This window comes from Carcharhinus amblyrhynchos, chromosome 33, assembly GCF_965287045.1.
Source record: "Carcharhinus amblyrhynchos chromosome 33, sCarAmb.v2.hapA, whole genome shotgun sequence".
NCBI lineage: Eukaryota > Metazoa > Chordata > Chondrichthyes > Carcharhiniformes > Carcharhinidae > Carcharhinus > Carcharhinus amblyrhynchos.
Genome location: NC_137356.1, coordinates 14,008,626 through 14,035,421, shown reverse-complemented (window position 1 = coordinate 14,035,421; position 26,796 = coordinate 14,008,626). Strand labels below are relative to the sequence as shown.

The window sequence follows — 26,796 nt, the reverse complement described above, 5'->3', positions numbered from 1 at the left end:
TGTGGGTTTCTTCTTGAGCAAGGGACACATCATCCGACATCATGGGGCGACGCAGTGGTTCACACTGCAGCCTCACAGTGCCAGGGGCCCGGGTTCAATTCGGGTCACTGTCTGTGCGGAGCCTGCACGTTCTCCCCGTGTCTGCGTGGGTTTCCTTCCACAGTCCAAAAGAAAGGTTAGGGCGCATTGGCCGCGCTAAACTCTCCCTGAGTGTACCCGGACAGGAGTGTGGCGACGAGGAGAAGTTCACAGTAACTTCACTGAAGTGTTAATGTCAGCCTACTCGTGACACGAGTAAATTTTCTAGCAGTTTTATTATGAGTTACCGTACCCAAAACACAGAATTGGAGATGCCCTTCCGAAACCCCCTGCGGGAATCATCTGACACGTCACGACATGATACGGTCCTTTTATAAAACACCCTTCCTCTTCACGGACTTTATTGAGTTGATTTTGAGGTTATTCTACATTGAGCCCATGATAAGAGGGCAGCCACACTGTGGCAAGTCTGAACTTAGCAGCATGACTGTATAAGCTGATGCGAGAATGCCTTGCCTATTAATAATCCCTTAATCCAGCTCCTTTCCCTTTTGTCGCTTTTCTCTTTCGCTCATTCTTAACTCCTAACATCCATACCAGCGTTGTCACTAGAGTCAAAGAACTTTGCAGCACAGAAAGGTGGCCCTTCAGCCCATCGTGTATGTGCTATCCATCAAGCACCTTTTGTATTCTAATCCTATTTCCCAGCACTCGGGTCTATAATTTTGTGTGCTCTGGGCATTTTAAGTGCTCATCTTAAATGTTATGGGGGTTCCCACCTCCACCACCCTTTCAGGCAGCGAGTTCCAGATTCTGGGTGAAAATAATATTTCCTCAAATTCCATCCCCCCCCACCCCCCACTCCTCAATCTCCTGACCCTGGTCTTAAATCTACGCACCATCATTGACCAGGGTGGTTAACACTGTTGCCTCACAGCGCCAGGGACCCGGGTTCAGTTCCGGGTGACTGTGCTGAGTCAGCACGCCCTCCCCCCGCTTCCTTCGGGTGCTGCGGTTACCCCTCACACCGCAAAGATGTGCGGGTCAGGTGGGCTGGCCATGTTATATTCGTGTCAGGATCTAGCAGCGTAAATGTTAAGGGGACAGGGCCCGGGCGGGATTGTGGTCGGTGCAGACTCGATGTCCCGAATGGCCTCCTTCTGCACTGTAGGGATTCTATGGGTGGGGTTGTTGCTGGTGCAGGCTCGATGGGCCGAATGGCCTCCTCCTGCACTGTAGGGATTCTATGGGTGGGGTTGTTGCTGGTACAGGCTCGATGGGCCGAATGGCCTCCTCCTGCACTGTAGGGATTCTATGGGTGGGGTTGTTGCTGGTGCAGGCTCGATGGGCTGAATGGCCTCCTCCTGCACTGTAGGGATTCTATGGGTCACCTCACAGTTGGAACCTGTGCCTCCGACATTCCTTGCCAATCTTGACGTTCCTGGTACTGGAACATTTTTGGAACAGTTACAGCCCAGAAGGTGGACATTTTGCTTGCCGTTTCCATGGTCACCCCCCCCTCTGTATTTATACCTCAGCTGGTCAAACCCCTCCACATTTTTTTCCCAAATAACCCGGAAAATTATCCCCCTTCGTACAATTTTATCCCGTTCTCTTTTGAAAGCTTGGATTGACGTTGCGTCAAAAGTGGGCGTGCTCCATGTCCCATCCGCCTGCTGCGGTTTTTCCCCAGGCTGTTTGTAGTTCCTCACACGCTCACCCTTAAATGGCCTTTCCTCTAATAAACCAATGGGAATAGTTTCTCCCCTGTCCAGGGAAGCCTCACAAGTTTGAAAACTCGGCCAAACGTCTCCTCAACCTGCTCTTCCACTGCGCAAGTTACCACGTCGATACTGCGGCTACCAGTGCGGCTCAGAGGCTGGGAATCCTGCGGTGAGTAACTCACCTCCCGACTCCCCAGAGCCTGTCCACCATCTACAAGGTACAAGTCAGGAGTGTGATGGAATACTCCCCACTTGCCTGGATGGGAGCAGCTCCAACAACACTCAAGAAGCTCGACACCATCCAGGACAAAGCAGCCCCACTTGATTAGCATCACATCCACGAACATTCACTCCCTCCACTGCTCAGTAACAGCCGTGTGTACCATCTACAAGATACGCTGCACAAACTCACCAAAGATCCAAAGCACCTTCCAAAGCCATAATCTCTACCATCTAGAAGGACAAGGGCAGCAGATACATGGGAACACCATCACCTACAAGTTCCCCTCATAGAAATCTCCACAGTGCAGAAGGAGACCATTCGGCCCATCAAGCCTGCACCAATCCCACCCAGGTCCTATCCACTGTAACCCCACATATTTACTCTGCTAATCCCCTGATACTAAGGGGCATGGCCAATCCACCTAACCTGCACATCTTTGGGGTGTGGGAGGAAACCGGAGCACCCGGAGGTAACCCACGCAGACATGGGGAGAACGTGCAAACTCCGCGCAGACGGTGACCCGAGGCCGGAACCGAACCCGGGTCCCCGGTGCCGTGAGGCAGCAGCGCTAACCACTGTGCCGCCATGCTGCCTCCCCATCCTGACTTGGAGATATATCGGCCGTTCCTTCACTGTCGCTGGGTCAAACTCCTGCAACTCTCTCCCTAACAGCACTGTGGGTGTACCTACGCCACATGGAGTGCAGCAGGTTCGAGAAAATGGCTCACCACCACCTTCTCAGGGGGCATTTAGAGATGGGTAATGACCTAGCCCACACATCCCATGAGTGAACTTAACAAAAAAATAAGTTTCTGGCTTGCGTTCGGCAAATTCTATCATAATCTTGATCTATTAAATAACCTCAAAGTCTGTTCTCACCTTGTGAACTAGATGTTCCCAACATTCTGCAAGAATTATTTCTTGCCAAATAGCATAACAACACTTTGCCTACATGCCAACGCTTAGCTACACAAGTCGTAATGTTTGAAGCACTTTGGAACGTTTCGCACTGACATGACAGAGTCCTAAATCAATGCCTGTTCTTCTCCCATTTCATTTTGCCAAGTTCCTTCGTATATTCTGAACCAGACATACTGGAACAGTGAGGTCCTAGGACAGAACTCCTGTGGGCTAAGTGTTTTTGCAATGGGTGCAGACACATCCATTATCTAATGATGTGAAGGCAGAATTCCATTGGCAGTGAGTTCCCTTCTATGGTCGTTGTATTCCAATTGTCATCCTGTGGATTTCCATAGCTAATCGTTCCTGGAACAGGTCACTATCTGTTGTTTATAACTTGAGGGCCACCACTCCACATCAAGTGTAGGAGTCTCTCTCATTCTCACCGCCAGCCTTTGGAAGGATTTTGACACTCAACCTCTTTGGCCTTCCTTGGCTGTCAAGTCCTGGGCTGGGACTCGAACCCTCAGAGCTTCTGGCTCAGAGGCAGGGATGCTAACCCACTGCGCCACGACCCCCCATGGCACTTCTAGCATAAGTTATAAGGAGTTAAAAGGTCTGACTGATAATTTAGTTCCCCCGACCTCAAAACACCTTACCCGCCCCCCCTCACACCTTGCCTTCACCTTATCACTTACCGTACACTTCCTTCAGCCTTCATTTTCACTCTGTTTCAGCCTCACACTCTGGGCCTTGTCTCTGCTCTCTGGGCAAACAATCCCCTCCCCTCGCACCTTTGCGGATTGACCCACACGGTTTCCGGGCAAGGAAAGAAGTGCAAATGAACAAACAACTGAAGCATAAACGATATTAGGAACGATGCCAACTTCGGACAAGGACGTATCCGAGGAAAATACTTAACCATCTGAGATTGGTGAAGTTACGTTTGGAGCTCTGGCTGAGATCTGAGGAGTTGCTGGACGTGTAGTGTAGTTCCCCCTTCCTTGCCTTACTCAGCACCCCCCCAGTCCCCGACCACCATTGTTAACAGTGGGAGTATCCCAACTGGAATGGCCAGTGGGCAGCTCCGTACTGTTATCCAGGGAATATCCGGTCCACCAGAGATCCAATCTTGGATGTGGAGATGCTGGAGAAAGTTCTTCACTCAGGATTGTGAATCTTCGGAGTTCTGTACCTCGGAGTATTGCAGACACTCCATCATTGAACACATTTAAGGCCGGAATAGATAGATTTTTGGCCTCTTGGGGAATTCTGGGATATGGGGAAAGGGGGGAAAATGGGGTTGAAGATCAAGATCGGCCATGGTCGTGTTCAATGGCTCGATGGCCAACTCCTGCTCCAACTTCTTAAATTCTTCGGTTCAAATCCTTATTTGAGTTTGATGCTCAACTAGATGTTTGTTGACCATTGTTGGTCCGACTAGCAGCTGAGAGGAGTTCTGTTGTGTTACAGTTGGCAATTACAGGATTATCAAACGTTCCTCTTCATCAGTGATTCAAACTTAAATCTCCCTCGGAGATCCATCATTTTTGGCTTGTGGTTACGCTGTACACATTCAACTCACTAATAGGCTTGCAAACAAATTAGATTCACAGAATTGTAGGATTCCTGCAGCACAGAAGGAGACCATTCGGCCCATCGGGCCTGCACCGACAACAATCCCACCAGGCCCTAACCCCTTCAACCCACATATTTATCCTGCTAATCGCCCTGACATTTAAGGGATAATTTAGCATGGCCAATCCACCTAACCTACACATCTTTGGATAGTAAGGGACAATTTAACCTGGCCAATCTACCTGATCTGCCTAACTTTGGTCACTAAGGGACAATTTAGCATGGCCAATCCACCTAACCTGCGCATCTGTGGACACTAAGGAGCAATTTAGCATGGTTGATCCACCTAACCTGCACATCTTTGGACACTAAGGAGCAATTTAGCATGGCTAATCCACCTAACCTGCACATCTTTGGACACTAAGGAGCAATTTAGCATGGCTAATCCACCTAACCTGCACATCTTTGGACACTAAGGAGTAATTTAGCATGGCCAATCCACCTAACCTGCACATCTTTGGACTGTGGGAGGAAACCGGAGCTCTAGGAGGAAACCCACGCAGACACGGGGAGAATGTGCAAACTGCATACAGACAGTGACCCGAGGCTGGAATCGAACCCGGGTCCCTGGCGCAGTGAGGCAGAGGTGCTAACCATTGTGCCACCCTGCTGCTCACACGCTATCAGCACTTGGCATCTTGAATGTCAAATAGAAATGAGTGTCTGTGATTTGGGGGGTTGGGGGGGGGTGGGGAATGCAGTGGAGCTCCTGTAACACAATGTAGATAATGACGTGATCATTTCATATCTGTTACAGAAAATAATGAATGTTTCCAAATGCCACCAGTGTGTGGACCAAATACAATATGTTATAACACAATGGGGAGTTACTACTGCCTCTGCGCCAAAGGATTCATCACACGTTCAGGACTAACTAACTTTACAGATGAGAATACAGGGTGTATAGGTAAGAATGTTACTGGGTCCTTTCAAAGCATGATGTCCCTATCCTAAGCCGAGAGAGATTTAGGCCTTGTATTGGTTTTTATAGGCTGGCTTATAAGGGGAGACTGGGGCTATACTCATTGGAATTCACAAGAATGAGGGGGAGATCTTATAGAAACATGTAAGATTATGAAGGGAATAGATAAGATAGAAGCAGGGAGGTTGTTTCCATTGGCAGGTGAAACTAGAACTAGGGGGCATGGCCTCAAAATAAGGAGAAGCAGATTTAGGACTGAGATGAGGAGGAACTTCTTCACACAAAGAGTTGTGAATCTGTGGAATTTCCTGCCCAGTTGAGGCTACCTCATGGAATGTTTTTAAGGCAAGGATAGATAGATTTTTGAACAGTGAAGGAATTGAAGGTTACGGTGAGTGGGTAAATGGAGCTGAGTCCACAAAAAGATCTTATTGAATGGTGGAGCAGGCTCGAGGGGCCAGATGGCCTCCTAGTTCTTATGTATTGCTGAGTATACCCGGTGGAAGTAAGTCCGCTCAGGTATCAGGAACTAGTTCACAAAAGGAGGTAAATTTGGATGGTCTGACCTCTGCGGGAGAGAGAGATCAGAAATTATCCTCGATCGTCGCTAACTAAACGGACTTGCCATTCAAGAGGGTCAACAGTCAGAGGGGGAACTCCAACAGTACCTGATAGTCAAGGCAAATAATCTGACTATTTTCTGTTCACGGAATGGTCGCTGGCTGGGCCCAGCTTTTGTTGCCCACCCCTCACTTCCCCATCTCTGCCCTTTGACCTGAGTGTCACACTTGGCCATTTCAGAGGGGCAGTTAAGAGCCAATCACATTTGCTGTGGCTCTGGGATCACATGTGGACCAGACTGGATAAGGACGCAAGATTTCCTTCCTTAAAGGACATGGGTGAACCAGGTAGGGTCTTTATAGCAATGGTCACCATTGGACTTTTAAACACTGTATTTTTCTTGCATTCAAGTTTCACCATCTTACAGAAGGAAAAATTGGACCAGTATTCTTTCTTCCTGGTTTAGTTTTTAAATCATTTTGACCTATGCAAGACTAGTTCTCTTGTTTCCTACTGCTATTTTTTTCCCCTTCCATCTTGGGTGGGATTCGAACCCTGGGTTTGTGGATTGCTAGCCCAGTAACAATATCACTGCACCATTGCCTCCCCCAGGCCCATCAAGATATACCCGAGGTTGGGAGTGCAGACAACCCAAAGATGCAGAAAGAGCACTTCATTACCCACTCAGCAAAATGGTGCGCAGCAAAGCGATGACAATGGGCCGGGATTCTCCAACCTCGCCTGTGGCTGGGATTTTCCAGTCCCGCTGCTGTGAATGGAGCACCAAGTTCTTGCCAGGGGCGAGCGAGACCACAAAAGTCCGGCCAACGTCTTCATTTTGCACCTTTCAAAGCTCTTAAAATCTCCCAAACTGCTTCCCAGAAGTCTTGTGTCTCCTAGTGCATAGGTCCCTGAAAGTTGGCACCCAGGTTGATAGGGTTGTTAAGAAGGCGTACGGTGTGTTAACTTTTATTGGTAGAGGGATTGAGTTTTGGAGCCCTGAGATCAAGTTGTACAAAACTCTGGTGCAGCCGCACTCGGAGTATTGCGTACAGTTCTGGTCGCCGCATTATAGGAAGGATGTGGAGGCATTGGAAAGGGTGCAGAGGAGGTTTACCAGGATGTTGCCTGGTATGGTGGGAAGGTCTTATGAGGAAAGGCTGAGGGACTTGAGGCTGTTTTCGTTAGAGAGAAGAAGGTTAAGAGGTGACCTAATTGAGGCATACAAGATGATCAGAGGATTAGATAGGGTGGACAGTGAGAGCCTTTTTCCTCGGATGGTGATGGCTAACACGGGGGACAAAGCTTTAAATTGAGGGGTGTTAGGATGGATGTCAGAGGTAGGTTCTTTACTCAGAGGGTAGTAAGGGCGTGGAATGCCCTGCCTGCAGCAGTTGTGGACACGCCAACTTTAAGGGTGTTCAAATGGCCAGTAGATAGGCATATGGATAACATTGGAATAGTTTAGGTTAGAGGGTCATTAGATTGGTTCCACTGGTCAGCGCAACCTCGAGGGCCGAAGGGCCTGTACTGTGCTGTAATGTTCTTGTCAGCTTAAAGTCTGACACCGTGACACTCGGAGAGATTAGGCCCAAAAGCTTGGAGAGCGAAGTCAGTCTCAAGGAGGGTCTTCCAGAGGGAGACAGAGGGAATCCCAGGAGCCTAAGCAGCGCACGGCATAGCTCCCGATGGTGGAAGCTGGGATAGAGGCGAAATAATGCGGAAGCTGGAATCCGAAATAAAAAAGACAGAAGGAGCAGGAAAATCTCGGCAGGTCTGACAGCCTCTGTGGAGAGAGAAACAGGGGCAACATTTCCAATCTGGATGACCCTTCGTCAGAGCTGAAGGATGTTAAAACACAGGCGAGAATTTTAATCTGGGAGCCAACGTGGTTCAAAGGTGAATGGGATTTGGTGAGAGTTAACAGAGGGAGAGGCAGAGCTTTGGATGAACTCTGTGGAACTTTATGGAGGGTACAAGATAGAACGAACACGTCTGGGCGTAGCAAAGGAATGTGGTAGGGTTTCAGGAGCAGATGGGCGATGTGACAGAGATGGAAGGGCTCTCGTTCCAAGGTACATTTTTCACTGGAAAATTGACAATTATTATCCGTTCCTGATTGCCCCGGCGCAGGTAGTGTAGAAGGGTGGGGAAGGTTGACCCACGGTTAGTGAGGGAGCACCAGGATTTGAACCCAGTGACGGAACGGCGACTGTAGATCCCCAAGCCAGGGTGGCGAGTGACCGAGGGGGGAACTTCCAAGTGTTCTGACGTGTCCGCTGCCCTTGCCCTTCAAGGGAGGGGGGGTGGAGGTGGAGGTCGCAGGTTCTGTGGAAGGAGCCTTGGTCGGGGTCACTGTAGGGATGGGACAGACTGCTGTGTGGTAGGTGGAGGGAGTGAATGATCGTGGTGCTGGATGGGGTGTCAGTCAAACTGCTTTGGGTGATACAAACAGTCTGTGGACCCAAATTCAGGAAGAATTACCGGGGAGAACCAGCAGACAAAACCATCGTTCAAAAAAAAGGAAGGAACACAAATGTTCAACAATATTTAATGACCATGAAACCATGGTGATGTCAAGATCATTTAGTGTCATTCTTGTACTGCTATGATGGTTAGATGGTCGATCTGTAACTAAAAATAATTGATTTTTAACTTGGTGTTCATCTTTCTTTTGTACAGCGACCTTTTCCATTGACAAATTCATAAAACATAGTTCTTGAGTGAATGTTATAGATGAGTGAAGAGAAAAACCCCTTTTATATTCACACGTTGGTACTCTCCAAAAGCATTTATGATTGTCAATGTGCTGTTCGGTTGAAAGGAACGGTCGATATATTCTGTTTGTTTTGGATTTGGCTGCTTTTGGCTAGTTTCCGTGATAACGTGCCCAGTGACCCCCTGTGTGGGCCTTGTTCTGTTTCTCATGTCAGCATTACGAGGACACAAGGATAGTAGGAAGTCTAATTTCTTTTGCAGTTTTGAGCCAAATGCCTTGCCAACTGAACGAACACAACCACGGCATTACAAAGGGAATGGTAATTTGAAGGTTTATTGGATGAATGTTGAGTGCTAAGATTTTAGCTCACCAATGTTTCCTTGTTGATTTATTAGTGTTACATGTATACAATGAAAAGTATTGTTTCTTGCGCGCTATACAGACAAAGCATACCGGGCACAGAGAAGGAAAGGAGAGGGTGCAGAATGTAGTGTTACAGTTATAGCTAAGGTGTAAAGAAAGATCAACTTAATGCAAGGTAGGTCCATTCAAAAGCCTGACAGCAGCAGGGAAGAAGCTGTTCTTAAATCAGTTGGTACATGACCTCAGACTTTTGTATCTTTTTCCAGACCGAAGAAAGTGGAAGAGAGAGTATCCGGGGTGCATGGAGTCCTTGTTTATGCTGGCTTTTTTTCTTGATGATAACCTACTATCTAAAGGAGTTATACAATTGATTTTTAAATGTTCCTGTCTCTAGTTACCCTCCTTGAGTGCATTAGCATCAACCATATTGAACTGGGCTAAAGTTGTATTGAACTCACAGAGATGGCAAACTGTCCAAGCCAAAAGTTCATGAGTGAACCAATTATGTGAACCTACTTTTTTGGGAGGGAAGTTGAATTTTTTTCACCAGCAGCCACGATTGGGATGTGAACTCTCCACCTCTCAGAACCATCACTACTAGACTATGTAACCTCAAGACCTGTAAGCTTGGAGAATGAAACACCTCATTCCCATGACATCTGGCCCTCCCTCAAGTCCAAATTAGTTAGGGAAATTTGTCAAAATCAAAAACCAATGGATGCCTTGAGGAAATTTTCCGTTCAGGGGTTTTACAACAGAATGGGCAACTTTTATGGTGGCACAAATGGGTATTTCCGATAACAAGAACTTCTGACCTTGGAATTTGGAGATGGAAAGTTTGTTCGAAATTACGTTGTGAGTATATGATGCAGCAAAAGGATTTACAATGTGGCAGGATTTTCAATGTGACATAGTATAAACAGAATGAGAAATATCGCCACGCGATCATCGAAGCCAAAGAGCAAAGCAAGTGAGGAATTAGAAGCTTCAATGGAGATGTTTATGAGTGTCACAATCGGCTTACATTCACACTGCAATGAAGTTTACTGTGAAAATCTCCTAGCGCCTGAGGGAGAATTTAGCATGGTCAATGCACCTAACCAGGACATCTTTTGTGTCTGTGGGAGGAAACCGGACCGCGCCGGAGGAAACCCATGCTGATACTGGGAGAACATGCAGACTCCGCACCGACAGTCACCCAGCTGGGAATCGAGCCTGGCTCCCTGGCGCTGTGAGGCAGTGGTGCTAACCATTGTGCCACCTTGCCATTCTATGGTTCCTGGAGAATTTGATCAAATATCAGCTTTAGAGAGGAGAGGGTGTGGAACCCAGTCTGAAGAGTTGAATCCTTGCAATAAATCTTCATAGCTAGCAGTGAGGTTAGACAATCGGTACAAGTTATATAATTGTGGGGTACATATTGTGTTCTTGGCGGGACTGTGTGTGTGTGTGGGATTATTGTCCAGAGGTTTTATAAGTGGTAAGTGTTGACGTATATTTTTCTGCTGCTGGTGAACTGGAGGAAGGTGGGGAGCCATTCAGAGCCAAGACAGTACCTCACTGTTGTGATGTTGGATGATATGTATCTGATGCCAGGACTGGACTGAGAGGTGGTCAATAAACCGGAACGCCTGGGGTAGATTGTGAGCACATTTTTCTTTCCAGCTATCAAAAGTATCTGCAAGTCAAGCCCATTTGGGTCGACTGCAAGGTGCCTGAACTTCAACTGCACTTGCGAAAGGGGACTTACTTCAAACACTGGGAAAATTGATCTGAATCCAAGGTAAACTAATGCAGCAGTGTGGAGGTAAAGACTTTGGAAAAAACATCCTAAAGACCCACCTTTTTTTTTCCACAGATGCGCCCAAAGAAGCATTGGATCCAGATTAAAAGTTTGGTGTCAAATGTTGTTTGATAAAACTCCTGTGAAGTATGCTGGGATGTTTTATAACACTGGAGGTGCAACAAGCTGTTGTTGGTAGCTGGTCCCAGCAATGCCACTTGCTGCACGCAGAGCTGAATTGGGCTGAGGTTCGCTCACCGTTAACCGCTCACCAATTGAGCCGTGACCCCCGGGGGAGGTAAACATGTGACAGTATCCCCTCTCCAGTCAGAATTCAGAACAGAGGCGATGGGTGTTTGAAGGTGTTCAGGATTGTTGTAGAGAACACACAGGTTGCTGATAAAAGAGACGGGTTGCCGAAGCTTCTCTCCTTGTACTCATCAGGTCGAATGCAAGCGTACCAAATTTCAAACGCTCACGACAATTTATGCCAGGGGAGAGAAGGGTGCTGATTGGTTGGCAAGTCGACTCTGATTAGTTGAGGTGATGTCATGGAAAAAGTGAATTGTAATGTAAGCTCCCCCAACTCCTGGGTAATTCAAAAATGGTGCAAAACCTACACAAAATGTTGTTTGTACGAGACAGAGTACAGAGTGCAACTGGCTCATTGCAAAATCCAACACAAAACGTCTATTATGATGTGATTCCACGATTGGGCAGCTCTTCTTGAATAATCCTGAGTGCGCCAATAGCTACTCTAATGATCATTTTAAGAAAATTGGTCGAACTTGGGACGTGGCTCATCTACTGTTGCAGGATGTGACATACATTCATAAGCAGGGACTCATTCTCTGCCAACTAAAGGAATATGATCAAGCTTTCTGCTTTGCCCTTGTGATCAAGGATTTGTCTCAGCCACATCTATACCAGTGCCGAGGTAAAGCCTGGAGGAACAACATCCAGAACATTCCTCTGTATTTCAGTAAAGACTCAAAAGTGACGCGTGGTTCAGAGTGGCCCCTGGGGAGCTAGGAGAGTCTGTGCTTCCCCTCAGCTTTCTCCATTGCGATGCCTGGGCCAATCAAATTGGACTTGCCAGCCAATCAGCGATTTCTTTTGTTCCCCTGCAGTGTAAATTGTTGCGATCATTTGAAATTTGGCATTCTTGCCTTTGTCCTGATGAGTGCAGGACAAAAAACTTCGGCAACTTGTCCATTTTGGTGTCCGGGTTTAAAGAATTGATTTTTGTTCCAGGTATCGATGTGTGTACAACAGACACATGTGGTTTGAATGCAGAATGTACCAAAAAGGCCGAAGGGTTTGAGTGCAGATGTAAGGATGGATTTTTCTCAACCACTGGAGAACGCATATTTACTGATAAAACAAAGACTCAGTGCAGAGGTAAAAACTATTCTGCTGGAGATGCAAGACCTGAAGGACAGAGCATTTGCACAGAATAGACTTTTGATTGGGGTTATGAATAAAAATTGCCCCCTCTTCAGTAGAAAGGTTGACAGGGTTATACAGAAAGAACGGTGGAATGGAACAAATGGGATCGCTCCGTCAAACAGCCAGCATGATGGCCCGAATGGCCTTCTTTGGTGCTGCAAGATCCCACAACCATTTAGTCAGTGTAGCAAAATGGCATTCACACTGGGAGATAGAAAAAAATTAAATGTGATAGGTTTCGGGGATAGAGAACATCATTGGAAGGTCATGAACCCAGAGGATGAGTGAATCCCGTTAATCGTTATTACCGGAAAGATTGGGAACATTATGAATTTTCAAGTACCTCAGAGGTGCCCCAGGATTGAACTTTCCTCACATTCCAGGGTTTAATGGCTGGATCTCTGCCCACAATCCTCCAACTCTCACCGACTGGTTTTACCCAGGGAAAAGGTGCATCTTCGGAGACCAGGAGATAGACAGACAGCCCTGAATGAGAGCCACCTCGTTCAGAAGGGGAGGCCCAGTAAAAGAATCCACCATCCCTGCCTCTCCACCCCTCCTCCCCATGCACCTCCCATCCATACCTCCTTCCTGCACGACACATCCCTTCAAAATTCTCAAAGATTTGACTTCTCTCGAAACTCAACTGGACTCGCCACATATTCACGCGGCTACAAGAGCAGTCGTGATGTGGAGATGCCGGCGTTGGACTGGAGCAAACACAATAAGAAGTCTCACAACACCAGGTTAAAGTCCAACAGGTTTATTTGGTAGCAAAAGCCACTAGCTTTCAGAGCACACGCTGCTCCTTCATCAGGTGAGTGGGAGTTGTGTTCACAAACAGGGCATATAAAGGCACAAACTCAATTTACAAAATAATGATTGGAATGAGAGTCTATATAGGTAATCAAGTCTCAAAGGTACAGACTATGTGAGCGGAGAGAGCTTTAAGCTCTGGTCGAAGAGATGTGTACTGTCTCCAGACAGGACAGTTGGTGAGATTTTGCAAGCCCAGACAAGTCATGGGGGTTACAGGTTGTGTGACATGAACCCAAGATCCCAGTTGAGGCCATCCTCGTGTGTGTGGAACTTGGCTATCAGTCTCTGCTCAGCGACTCTGTGCTGTCGTGTGTCATGAAGGCCGCCTTGGAGAATGCTTACCCGAAGATCAGAGGCCGAGTGCCCGTGACCATTGAAATGTTCCCCAACAGGAAGGGAACAGTCTTGCCTGGTGATTGTCGAGCGATGTTCATTCATCCGTTGTCGTAGCGTCTGCATGGTCTCCCCAATGTACCATACCTCAGGATATCCTTTCCAGCAGCGTATCAGGTAGACAACGTTGGCCGAGTTGCAAGAGTATGTACCGTGTACCTGGTGGATGGTGTTCTCTCGTGTGATGATGGCATCCGTGTCGATGATCAGGCATGTCTTGCAGAGGTTGCTGTGGTAGGGTTGTGCCGTGGTCACTGTTCTCCTGAAAGCTGGGTACTTTGCTGCGGACAATGGTTTGTTTGAGGTTGTGCGGCTGTTTGAAGGCAAGAAGTGGGGGTGTGGAGATATGCCTTGGCGAGATGTTTGTCTTCTCTCCGTAACCTTCAACATGTCATCGATGAAGAAGAACATGTGACTCCAGAGCTACAGCAATGTGGCTGACTTCCAACTGTCCTCCAAGGGGGCAATTAGGGATGGGCAATAAATAGTGGCATTACCAGCGATGCCCACCTCCTTTGACTTAAGAATACACAAAGAACCCACTTGCACGTGTTCTTGGCATTATCACGATGAGGGTCGCAAATCTTTGGAGTTCTGCACTCTGGTTGGGGGGGTGGGGTGCAGGGAGGGTGTATGGCTCTTGGTCACTGAGATTGAGATTGGGATGTCACGGTGGCATTGCTGCCTCACAACGCCAGGAACCCAGGTTCAATTCTGGCCTCGGGTCTCTGTCTGCGCGGAGTCTGCACATTCTCCCCGTGCCTGCTTGGGTTTCCTCCCGCAGTCCGAAAGACTAACGTGGGTCAGTTTGATTGGCCATGCTAAGTATCGGGGGGGGATGAGCAAGGGGATAGGGTCTGGGTGGGATTGTGGTCGGTGCAGGTTAGATGGGCTGAATGGCCTCCTAGTGCACTGTAGGGGTTCTGTGATGCTATGATAGATTTTTGGACCCTTGCGGGGGGGAATGGAGAGATTTGGGGGTCGGGCAGGAAAGTGGGGTGAAGGGTCAGCAATGAGCCCACTGACAGCCAGAGCAGGCCTGAAGAACCCCTGTTCACATTGCTCATGGCGTGATCCTGAAGGATGTTAAAGTCCAGTGTTCGACTTCTCCAGAAAATGAAGTCAATGTCAATAGAATGTCACTTTAGGCAGGAGCTAAAGGGGGCTGAGAGACAAAAATAAAAAGTAACAATTTAAAGTTTATTTATCCGTGCCCCAAGTAGGCTTTCATTAACGCTGCAATGAAGTTAATGAAAGTTGATGGAAATCCCTTAATCGCCACACTCTGGTGCCTGTTTGGGCACATCTTTAAACACTAAGGGGCAATTTAGCATGGCCAATCCACCTAACCTGCACATCTTTGGACACTAAGGGACAATTTAGCATGGCCAATCCGCCTAACCTACACATCTTTGGGCACTAAGGGACAATTTAGTATGGCCAATCCATCTTACCTGCACATCTATGAGAAGAAACCCACGTAGACACAGGGAGAACATGCCAACTCCACACACACACACACACACACACACACACACACACACACACACACACACACACACACACACTGACCCAAGCCGGGAATCGAGCCCGTGTCCCTGGCGCCCTGGGCAGTCAGCATATGAAGGTGTTCAGGGAGATAATGAGGTTGTTTTTCATTTCAGATGTCGATGAGTGTGTTAATGAAGATTGGTGTGGTCCGAATGCCACATGCACCAATACTTATGGGTCTTTCATCTGCAGCTGTAAGGAAGGATTTACCACAAACACTGGTGAACGTGAATTTACCGATATAACACAGACTCAGTGCCAAGGTAAGGCAATACTTGCCTTTGAAATGAAACATTTAAACAAATGGTTCTCTCTGATCTAGCATCTCTCAGATGTTGACAGCCACTGAAGTGTACCCACTGCTGTAAGGTAACAGCACAGCAGTTAATTTATGCACAGCAAGATGCCAATGGTCAGCTGATGGGTTTTAGCCGTGTTAGATTGAAGTATAAATGTTGGCCAAGATATCCAGGAATGAACGGGAATGTCGGCAATCGCCTGGCAAATCAGGCTCGGTCCGGCTGCCTCTCCCCGCTGCACTCAGCTGTCAGCCCAGGATTGTGCTCAGGTTCCCCAAACAAGTCTCGAACCACGGCCTTCAGACTCCACTCTGCGTCTGTGTGTGTGTGTCTGTGTGTGTCTGTGTGTGTGTCTGTGTGTGTGTGTCTGTGTGTGTGTCTGTGTGTGTGTGTCTGTGTGTGTCTGTGTGTGTCTGTGTGTGTGTGTGTCTGTGTGTGTGTGTGTGTGTGTGTGTGTGTCTGTGTGTGTGTGTGTGTGTGTGTGTGTCTGTGTGTGTGTGTGTGTGTGTGTGTGTCTGTGTGTGTGTCTGTGTGTGTGTGTCTGTGTGTGTCTGTGTGTGTGTGTGTCTGTGTGTGTGTGTGTGTGTGTGTGTCTGTGTGTGTGTGTGTGTGTGTGTGTGTCTGTGTGTGTGTGTGTGTGTGTGTGTGTGTGTGTGTCTGTGTGTGTGTGTGTGTGTGTGTGTGTCTGTGTGTGTGTGTGTGTGTGTGTGTGTGTGTGTGTGTGTGTCTGTGTGTGTCTGTGTGTGTGTGTGTCTGTGTGTGTGTGTGTGTGCGTGTTGCTCAGACCCAGTTTTGTCCTTTCCGTTTACAGCCCAACTTCTCCTGAAGTTGAGGACAGGAGTTAACTGACGGAGCGATTCTGACCAAAGCCGGAAAAATAGTGCAATGAGCGCCCTTAGTTTATAGCTTACATAGAAATCATAGAATCCTGTAGTGCAGAAAGAGGCCATTCGGCCCATCGAACCTGGACCAACAACAATCCCACCTATCCCCATAACCCTGTGCATTTATCCTGCTGATTCCTCCCCCTTCCCCCCCCACCCCCGGTAGTAAGGGGGCAATTTAGCACGGCCAATCCACCCAACCCACACATCTTTGGGTTGTGGGAGGAAACTGGAGCACCCAGAGGAAACCCACGCAGACACGGGGAGAATGTGCAAACTCCCACAGTGATCCGTGGCCCCTGGCGCTGTGAGGCAGCAGTGCTAACCACTGTGCCGCCCGTTACTTTGTGAGTTGCTCTACTAATTGCCATTTGATATCTGGCCCATTCGGGGTACGTCGCCAGCACCATCGCTCCTTGCTGTTGTTGGATTTGTCCAGGCCCGGCCCACGGTTCCGACTGGATTTCTTTTGCTGGCCAATCAGCTTTGGGCCTCGGGCCTATTGCGGACGGGGAGTTGTGAACTCCTGCTCCATCGTGCTGTCTCCTCAAAGAGCTACTCCCCAGCCAGGCCTCAGAGAGCACAGCGCCTCACTAGGCCCAGTCACTCCACGCCCCAAAACGTTGACCTCTGGGCGGCTCCCAGCAGCCCAAGCCTGAGGTCACATGACCCCCCCCCCCCGTTAAGGGGGCCCTGCCTCCGCGCACACAAAGCGGGAGCCATCTTGGGACACCACGGTTTCAAGCCGGGCCAAGCACTCGAAACGCCAACTTCCTTCCCACCGATGCGTGCCTCGGTCGCTGCTCCGACGTCGGGAAACAAACCTCTCCCGCGGCCAGGTTGGTTAAGCGGCTTTGTTGGCTTATTCCAGACGTTGACGAGTGTTCGAAAGAGAAGCGACTTTGTGGCCACAATGCCAGCTGTGAGAATACTCAAGGAGGGTTCCGCTGTACCTGCAATCGAGGCTTTGTCGCAACCAGTGGAAACCTTACCTTCGTCAATAAAACCCAGACTCAATGCAAAGGTAAAAAAGTTTACTTTTCCTCATGATGAGTCCCAGGACGAGAGCATTGTAATTCTGGAGTCCCTATTTATTGTGGCTGGAGTGGGACTTGAACCCACAACTGCCTGACTCAGAGGTGAGAAGGCTGCCCTCTGAGCCACGGCAGAATGTAACGATGGCTAATTGTTGGACTGATGGGGTGCGAGTTGTTTGGCATTCTTTCTGGTGTTTTGTTTTTCTCTCTTGCCTGTCTCTCCCGATCTCTTTGAACCTATACATGTTTCTTTAACATTCATTGCAGCCAATCTGTGTCTGCTCCACATCTGTGGACCCAATACAGTCTGTCGCCATAGAGCAGGAAGGTTCTACTGTGAGTGCACCAAAGGATTTTCCTCCGCCTCCGGGGGCAGTAGAGTGACTAAGAGAGCCCCCTGCGTCGGTAAGAACACTGGGGGAGCAGCAAGGAGTACGCAGCGCCACGATCACCCTGTAGCTCACACGGCACCTTAAGCTTGCTTGCTCAGCCTTTGAGATGCTATGTTGGTTCTGAAGCTATCCCACTTAGCCTGAGCACGCCTGAGAACGTGGGACTTACTGGATCACTGGGCCTGGTGTAGAATTTAGTTCGTTTCGTTTACAGGCCCTCGGTGACGAATGGAAGATTTTGGGTGGGATTACGCAGCCCCAGTCCCGAAACCGTAACGTCCCGCCTGAGGCTGATGGACCTTCCCGTTGTCCGCCCCTCGCCTGCTCCGATTCCTGTGGCAGGCGGGACACCAAAATTCTTGGCCATAAATTAGAGGGTTCGTACAATGGTTAGAGTGTAGAAGGGGGCCATTCAGCCCATCGAGGCTACACCATCAGGAGGTGGCCGATTTCGGCATAGTAGGTTATCTAGGATTGCATTGGGATCTTGATCCGTTGGGGTGATGAATGGCAGATGGAGTTTAATTTAGATAAATGCGAAGTGATGCATTTTGGCAGATTGAACCATGGCAGGACTTACTCAGTTAATGGTAGGGCGTTGGGGAGAGTTACAGAACAAAGAGATCTAGGGGTACAGGTTCATAGCTCCTTGAAAGTGGAGTCACAGGTGGACAGAGTGGTGAAGAAGGCATTCGGTATGCTTGGTTTCATCAGTCAGAACATTGAATACAGGAGTTGGGACGTCTTGTTGAAGTTGTACAAGACATTGGTAAGGCCACACTTGGAATACTGTGTGCAGTTCTGGTCACCCTATTATTAGAAAGGATATTATTAAACTAGAAAGAGTGCAGAAGAAATTTACTAGGATGCTAGAATGGTTTGTGTTATAAGGAGAGACTGGGACTTTTTTCTCTAGAGCGTAGAAAATTGAGGGGCGAACTTATAGAGGTCTGTGTAAAAATAATGAGGGGCACAGATCAGCTAGATAGTCAATATCTTTTCCCAAAGATTGGGGAGTCTAAAACTAGAGGGCGTAGGTTTAAGGTGAGAAGGGAGAGATACAAAAGGGTCCAGAGGGACAATTTTTTCCACTCAGAGGGTGGTGAGTGTCTGGAACAAGCTGCCAGAGGCAGTAGTAGAGGCAGGTACAATTTTAGAAAGCCTTTAGGTAGTTACGTGGGTAAGATGGGTATAGAGGGATTTGTGCCAATGGGGGCAATTGGGACTAGTTTAAGAAAAAAGGGGGCGGCATGGACAAGTTGGGCCGAAGGGCCTGTTTCCATGCTGTAAACCTCCATGACTCTATGAGTGGTAGGCAGGAGCTGATAGGGGTTGGATATTGGGGTGGGGGGAGGGGGGGGAGGGGAGGCGAGGTTCCAAAATCGAGCCAATCAGGATCACCTTTACTGCTGTGTGGCACTTCTTCCTTCACAATTCCCTTCACGCCCTCAAGCCGAATATTCCTCCACTCCCCCCTGCAAGAGCGGAAGCGAGTTTGACCCATTTCCCGACAGCCGGTCGCTGAAATCGTTTTCTAATTTATTACAGATATTGACGAGTGCACAGATGAACCCGACGTTTGTGGTTACAATGCCAGCTGTGTCAACGAACCGGGAACTTACCATTGTATCTGCGATGGAGGCTTTGTGTCAAGTAATGGTGAACCTCACTTTACCAGTAAAACGGAGGCTCACTGTGCAGGTAACAATTATATTACCACCACCACCACCCCCACCCCCGCGATAAGTATCAGGACGAGAGAGAGCTTTGTTTCCTTTCCCACGCTGCCCCTTGGCATGTTTGTCTACGGATCTCTGAAAGCAGAAAGGCACGTTAGCAGGGTGGTGAGAAAGGCCTATGGAACGCTCGCCTTCACCGCTCGGGGTGTTACAAAAACAGAGAGGTCTTGATGGGCGTCGTAGAGAACTTTGGTGAGCTGGAGTACCGGGTGCAGTTCCGGTTCCTAGGAAGGTCCGGAACGCACTGGAAGCGGGGGTGCAGAGGAGATTCACCAGGACCCTGCCTGGGATGGAACGTTGAAGTTATGGAGAGAGGCTTGGGTTGTTTTCTCTGGAGCAGAGGTGGGGGTGACCTGATTGAGCTGTACAAGATTATGAGGGACACGGACAGTGCGGATAAGGAGCTGTTGCCCTGAGTTGAAGGTTCAGTTATGATGGGACACAGGTGTTGGGACAGGAGGATGTGAAGAAAGACCTTTTTTGACCCAGAGGGTGGTGAGGGTCTGGAATGTGCTTCCCTTGGAGGGTGGTAGAGGCCTCACAGCCTTTAAAAAGTACCTGGATCACATTCAGGGCCATGGGCCAAATGCTGGAAGATGGGATTAGGTGGGAGGTCAGGTGTTTCTCATGGGCCGGTGCAGACTCGATGGGCTGAATGGCCTCTTGTGTATTGCACAATTCTATGATGTACCTGCCATGTCGTTTTGGGCTTGACTTGACCTCACTGGGCCAGGTTTCTGAATGACAACTGCCGGATCGTGCTGGCAAAATAACCATGGGTAAATAATGTTCGAGGGTCATTAGAAATAGACATTAACTGTTGGCTTTGCTTATTCCATGCTCATGGCAGATACTTAAACAATGAGGAGTGTTGGATCATGTAGTGTATTGAAAAATGCGCATTTTGTCTACTTGCGGCAAACATACACATGTACCAGCAGAGGGAGGGTGGAAGGCAGCTCATGAATGAGTAGCAAAAACACATCCCCTGCACTGTGAGCAAAGGAAGATTTGGGTTTATAGAGGGCACTTGTCTCCAACTATTTTGTAACCAATTCAGTACTTCTGCAAATGTAACCACTGGAGCAAAATAGTAAACATCAGAGCCAATTGGCACACAGCAAGGTCCTGCAAAGGACGTGATAATCAGTTAATTTCTCACAGGTTACCCCCCACCCCCCCAGGAAGACCAACTCTAATTTTAACAACCAAATCACCCAAACTTGACATCAGGCAGAATTCAGAAAGGTAACATGAACCCCTCCTTCCTATCCCTACATTTTGTCCTGTAGGAATCAAGAAAGTAACAATTTTACAACCTTCGTATTTGCAACAATGGGTCTTCGGTTTTCTAACCCATTCCATTCCCCTTTTCCTTACCTTTACTCCCCCCCCGTGCTTCCCCTTTTCCCCGTTTTCCCTCTCTCCCACCCTTCCCCTCTCCTCCCATATCTTCATCGGCCACAGCTCACCCTCTGATTCCAGCTTCTCTGCTCTTTGGCCATTCACACCTTCTGTTCTCTCTCTGGGCTGCCATCAGCAGCCTTTCCCCTGGTTTCTGTGGCTATGACTCATCTTTCATTCCCTCCCCCTGCAGTATCAATATCTCCCACTTTCCTTTTAGCTTTGACAAAAGGTCATCTGAACTGGAATTGCCAGCTCTCAGATGCTGCCAGACCCGCTGAGATTTTCCAGCATTTTCTCTTTTGCCTTTGGTTGTCTATTTTGTCTGAATAATATCACTTCTCCAGTACTGAGATTTTCCTTTTTCTTCTTTCTACAGATCTGAAACTCCTTCGACCGAAGTCTTCATCCCCTGAGGTAAGTTACAAGGAATATCTATTAAGTCAAACTTTATCTTTAGGGTGGCACAGTGGTTAGCACTGCTGCTTCAAAGCTCCAGGGACCTGGGTTCGATTCCCGGCTCGGGTCACTGTCTGTGCGGAGTTTGCATGTTCTCCCCGTGTCTGCATGGGTTTCCTCCGGGTGCTCCGGTTTCCTCCCACAGTCGGAAAGATGCGTATGTTAGGTGGATTGGCCATGCTAAATTGCCCCTTAGTACTCAAGGATGTGTAGATTAGGTGGATTGGCCATGCTAAATTGCCCCTTAGTGTCCAAAGGTGTGTATGTTAGGTGGATTGGCTATACTAAATTGCCCCTTAGTACCCAAAAAATGTGTAGGTTAGGTGGATTGGCCATACTAAATTGCCCCTTAGTGTCCAAAGATGTGCAGGTTCGGTGGATTGGCCATGCTAAATTGCACCTCAGTGTCCAAAGATGTGCAGGTTAGATGGATTGGCCATGCTAAATTGCACCTCAGTGTCCAAAGATGTGCAGGTTAGGTGGATTGGCCATGCTAAATTGCACCTCAGTGTCCAAAGATGTGCAGGTTAGGTGGATTGGCCATGCTAATTTGCCCCTTAGTACCCAAAGATGTGCAGGTTAGATGGATTGGCCATGCTAAATTGCACCTCAGTGTCCAAAGATGTGCAGGTTAGGTGGATTGGCCATGCTAAATTGCACCTCAGTGTCCAAAGATGTGCAGGTTAGGTGGATTGGCCATGCTAATTTGCCCCTTAGTACCCAAAGATGTGCAGGTTAGGTGGATTGGCCATGCTAATTTGCCCCTTAGTACCCAAAGATGTGCAGGTTAGGTGGATTGGCCATGCTAATTTGCCCCTTAGTACCCAAAGATGTGCAGGTTAGGTGGATTGGCCATGCTAATTTGCCCCTTAGTGTCCAAAGATGTGCAGGTTAGGTGGATTGGCCATGCTAAATTGCCCCTTAGTACCCAAAGATGTGCAGGTTAGGTGGATTGGCCATGCTAAATTTGCCCCTTAGTGTCCAAAGATGTGCAGGTTAGGTGGATTGGCCATGCTAAATTTGCCCCTTAGTGTCCAAAGATGTGCAGGTTAGATGGATTGGCCATGCTAAATTTGCCCCTTAGTGTCCAAAGATGTGTAGGTTAGGTGGATTGGCCATGCTAAATTGCCCCTTAGTGTCCAAAGATGTGTCGGTTAGGTTAATTGGCCATGCTAATTTGCCCCTTAGTGTCCAAAGATGTGCAGGTTAGATGGATTGGCCGTGCTAAATTCTCCCTCAGTGTACCTGAACAGACACTGGAGTGTAGCGACTGGGGGATTTTCACAGTAACTTCATTGCAGTGTTAATGTAAGCTTACTCATGACACTAATAAATAAACTTAAACTTAGATTCACGATGACTCAGTTGGTAAGTGCACTTTGTGGTGGCAGGATTTTGTCCAATTCCCTTTCTCCGGTTTCCCCTGATATCCATTTATCCTGGACCCAGCAACGGACCATTGTTGAAGAACAGGCTCCAAGACGATAGATGGTCTCCAGCCCTGACTGACCCAAGAGACCATTCTTCCTGTGCCTGTCTCAAGATCAGGGGTTGGCAGTTCAGAAGCCACAGGGGAAGTTGAGTTTGTTCTTCACTCAGTGCTCACTGCAGGTACTTAAACAGCGAGAGGTGTTGGAAGATGTAGTGTATTGAAAACTGCAATGTGCATTTTGTCTACTTGCGACTACCATAAACATATACCAGCAGGGGAAGTGGGAAGGGATAATAAAGGATCCGTGATTAATAGCTCATGACATTTGAATACTAAATGTGTCTCGCTCAACAGCTAACTGTTTCTGTCTCAAGACTTTCACAGATTTAGGCTGGGAGTGCAAATTTTGACTGTGTTATCACTTTATATACAAGGACATTGAGACCATGAATTCTAACCCTTCCCCACCCTTCACTCTACGCCTAACCTTAAATAAGAAAATACTCCAGAATACAAAAACAGGGACGTTGGTGTTTTACAAGGCTCCGAGAGACCATGTCTGGAACATTGTGAGCAATTTTGGACCTAGTTTCCAAGGAAGGATGCGCTGGCCTTGGAGAGGGTCCAGAGGAGGTTCACAAGAATGATCCCGGGAATGAAAAGCTTAATATACAAGGAGCGTTTGAGGATTCTGGGTCTGTGCTTGATAGAATTTAGAAGGATGAGGGGGGAAATCTCATTGAAACTTATAGAATATTGAAAAGCCCAATAGAGTGGACGTGGGGAAGATGTTTCTATAAATCGGAGAGACTCGGATCCGAGGGCAGAGCCTCAGAGTAAAGGGACAACCCTTTAGAACAGGGATGTGGAGGGATTTCTTCAGCCAGAGAGTGGTGAATCTGTGGAACTCTGCCGCAGAAGGCTGTGGAGGTCACTGAGTGTCTTTAAGGCAGAGATAGATAGGTTCTTGATTAATAAGGGGATCAAAGGTCATGGCGAGAAGGAGGGAGAGTGGGGCTGAGAAAGCTTATCAGCCTTGATTGAATGGTGGAGCAGGCTTGGGCTGAATGGCCTAATCCTTTCCTTATTTGTAACATTTACTAATCTCGAAGCCTTCCTGTCAGCTGAATGACTCTAGCTGATATCTTAGTGGGTGAGAACCTTCAGACGTAGAATCGTAGATTCCCTACATTGCAGATAAGGCATTTCAGCCCATCGAGTCTGCACCAACTCTGTGACAGAGTATCTTACCCAGCCCCTCTTCCCCAACCCACCCCTGAACATCATGCACTATCATGGCCAATCCACCTAACCTGCACATCCATGGACACTAAGGGGCAACTTAGCATGGCCAATCCACCTAACCTGCACATCCATGGACACTAAGGGGCAATTTACCATGGCCAATCCACCTAACCTGCACATCTTTGGACACTAAGGGACAATTTAGCATGGCCAATCCACCTAACCTGCACATCTTTGGACACTAAGGAGCAATTTAGCATGGCCAATCCACCTAACCTGCACATCTTTGGACACTAAGGAGCAATTTAGCATGGCCAATCCACCTAACCACACACCTCTTGGGCACTAAAGTGCAATTTACCTTGGCCAATTCACCTAATCTTTGGTGCGTGTAAGAAACCCACGCAGACATGGGGAGAACGTGCACAGTCCACGCGCACACACACACACACACACACACACACACACACACACGTCCAAAGCTGGAATTGAACCCAGGTTCCTAGAGCTGTGAGGCAGCAGTGTGAACCACCGTGCCATCTATATCTTATGGTCTAAAACAATAGGGGTCGGCACGGTTCATCCCATCATGGCTGACTCCCTTTGGGAAAAATCCAAAACTGATCCCTCTTCCCAGAACTCTGTGTCTTCCCTCTCCATATCTGAAGCGTGTGCTGTTGCTGTCGAGAATTAGTCTTCTTAAACACTCTCACCTCGATTTGATCTTAGTACAAGGATCTCTCCAAAGTGAAATGGATGGTTAGGGTAGAGGTAGAGAGATTCTTCCCGCTTAGAAAGGAAACCAGAACTAGGGGGCACAGCCTCAAGATAAAGGGGTGGGGGGGGGGCAGTTTAGAACGGAGTTGAGGAGGAACTTCTTCACTCAAAGGGTGGTGAACCTCTGGAATTCTCTGCCCGTTGAAGTGGTGGTGGCTGCCTCGCTAAATATATTTAAGTCACGGGTAGATAGGTTTCTGATAGACAAGGGAATTAAGGGTTATGGGGAGAAAGCGGGAAAGTGGAACTGATCCACTTCAGATCAGCCATGATCTTATTGAATGGTGGGGCAGGCTCGAGGGGCTAGATGGCCGACTCCTGCTCCTATTTCTTATGTTCTTAAAGTGAATGCTTCCTCAATTGTTGGCTTCTGTTGTCTTGCGTAGGACATCAACGCATTTGCGGAACTCTCTTTAAGGAGCATTTCAAAGCTGGGGAATGGCAAATCGAAGGATCTGATATCCAATTTCCTGAACGTGATGGAAAAACACGCAATCCTGGTGGCTCAAAGCTTACGTCATGAAGAGAAAAAGAATTTTTCAGCCAGCCAGTTTGGTAACGTAACAGACACTGGGGTCTTTTCTGAAGTTTTGAAGCTTATTACTTGGCTTGGATTAACGCTGCAATCAAGTTGCAGTGAAAATCCCCTAGCCGCCTGCGCCTGTTCGGGTACACTGAGGGAGAATTTAGCACGGCCAATGCATCTAACCAACACGGCTTTCAGACTGCACCCCAGAGGCTGAGATTTTTTTTAAGGTGAGTAACCCACCTCCTGACTCCCCAAAGCCTGTCCACCATCTACAAGGCACAAGTCAGGATGGAATACTCCCCACTTCCCTGGATGGGAGCAGCTCCAACAACACTTAAGAAGCCCGACACCATCCAGGACAAAGCAGCCCCGTTTCATTGGCACCCCATCCATAAACATTCACTCCCTCCACCACCAACGCTCAGTGGCAGCCGTATCTACCAGGTTCCTTCAACAGCACTTTCCAAACTCATGACCTCTACCATCTAGAAGGATACATGGGAAACCACCGCCTGGAGATTCCCCTCCAAGCCACTCACCATCCTCATTTGGAAATATATCAGCTGGTGTAGTCCAGCACGATGGCACAGTGCTTAGCATTGCTGCCCCACAGCGCCAGGGACCCGGGTTCAATTCCCAGCTTGGCTCTGTGTGGAGTTTGCACGTTCTCCCCGTGTCTGCGTGGGTTTCCTCCGGGTGCTCCGGTTTCCTCCCACAATCCAAAGATGCACAGGTTAGGTGGATTAGCCGTGCTGAATTGCCCCTTAGTATCCCAAGATGAGTAGGTTGTGTGGTTTGGCCAAGCTAAATTGCCCCTTAGTGTCCCTGGGTGTCAAGGCTACAGGGAAAATATGTAGCGTTACAGGGATAAGGCCTGGGTAAGGTGCTCTTTCAGAGAGTTGGTGCAGACTTGATGGGCTGAATGGCCTCATTGTGCGCTGTTGGGATTTGATAACTCTCAGTGCTTGGGACCCAGGTTTGATTTCGGCCTTGGGTCACTGCCTGTATGGAGTTTGCACATTCTCCCCGTGTCTGCGTGGGTTTCCTCCGGGTGCTCCGGTTTCCTCCCACACTCCAAAGATGTGCAGGTTAGGTGGATTGGCCATGCTAAATTACTCCTTAGTGTCCATAGATGTGTAGGTTTGGTGGATTGGCCATGCTGAATTGCCTCGTAGTGTCCAAAGATGTGTAGATTGGGTGGATTGGCCGTGCTAAATTGCCCTTAGTGTCCATAGATGTGTAGGTTGGGTGGATTGGCCGTGCTAAATTGCCCTTAGTGTCCATAGATGTGTAGGTTGGGTGGATTGGCCGTGCTAAATTGCCCTTAGTGTCCATAGATGTGTAGGTTGGGTGGATTGGCCGTGCTAAATTGCCCTTAGTGTCCATAGATGTGTAGGTTGGGTGGATTGGCCGTGCTAAATTGCCCTTAGTGTCCAAAGGTAAGGGGAATTAGCAAAAATAAATTGCTCCTTATTGCCCAAAAATGTCCAGGTTTAGGGGACTGGCCATGGTAAA

At 48.2% G+C, this 26,796-nt stretch overlaps 1 protein-coding gene across 2 annotated transcripts in view; it reads left to right on the top strand.

Moving 5' to 3' along the window:
* LOC145360917 (adhesion G protein-coupled receptor E5-like) overlaps nucleotides 1-26,796 on the top strand; it is a 64,040-nt gene that overhangs the window by 20,657 nt on the left and 16,587 nt on the right. Inside the window, exons 4-8 of one of the 2 annotated variants that reach the window (XM_080216421.1) lie at nucleotides 15,198-15,347; nucleotides 17,139-17,291; nucleotides 19,245-19,397; nucleotides 21,219-21,256; nucleotides 25,139-25,307. In XM_080216421.1, coding sequence (XP_080072547.1) covers nucleotides 15,198-15,347; nucleotides 17,139-17,291; nucleotides 19,245-19,397; nucleotides 21,219-21,256; nucleotides 25,139-25,307 — 663 coding nt within the window. The remainder of the gene's footprint in view (nucleotides 1-15,197; nucleotides 15,348-17,138; nucleotides 17,292-19,244; nucleotides 19,398-21,218; nucleotides 21,257-25,138; nucleotides 25,308-26,796) is intronic. The other variant, XM_080216422.1, reaches the window with a different exon arrangement.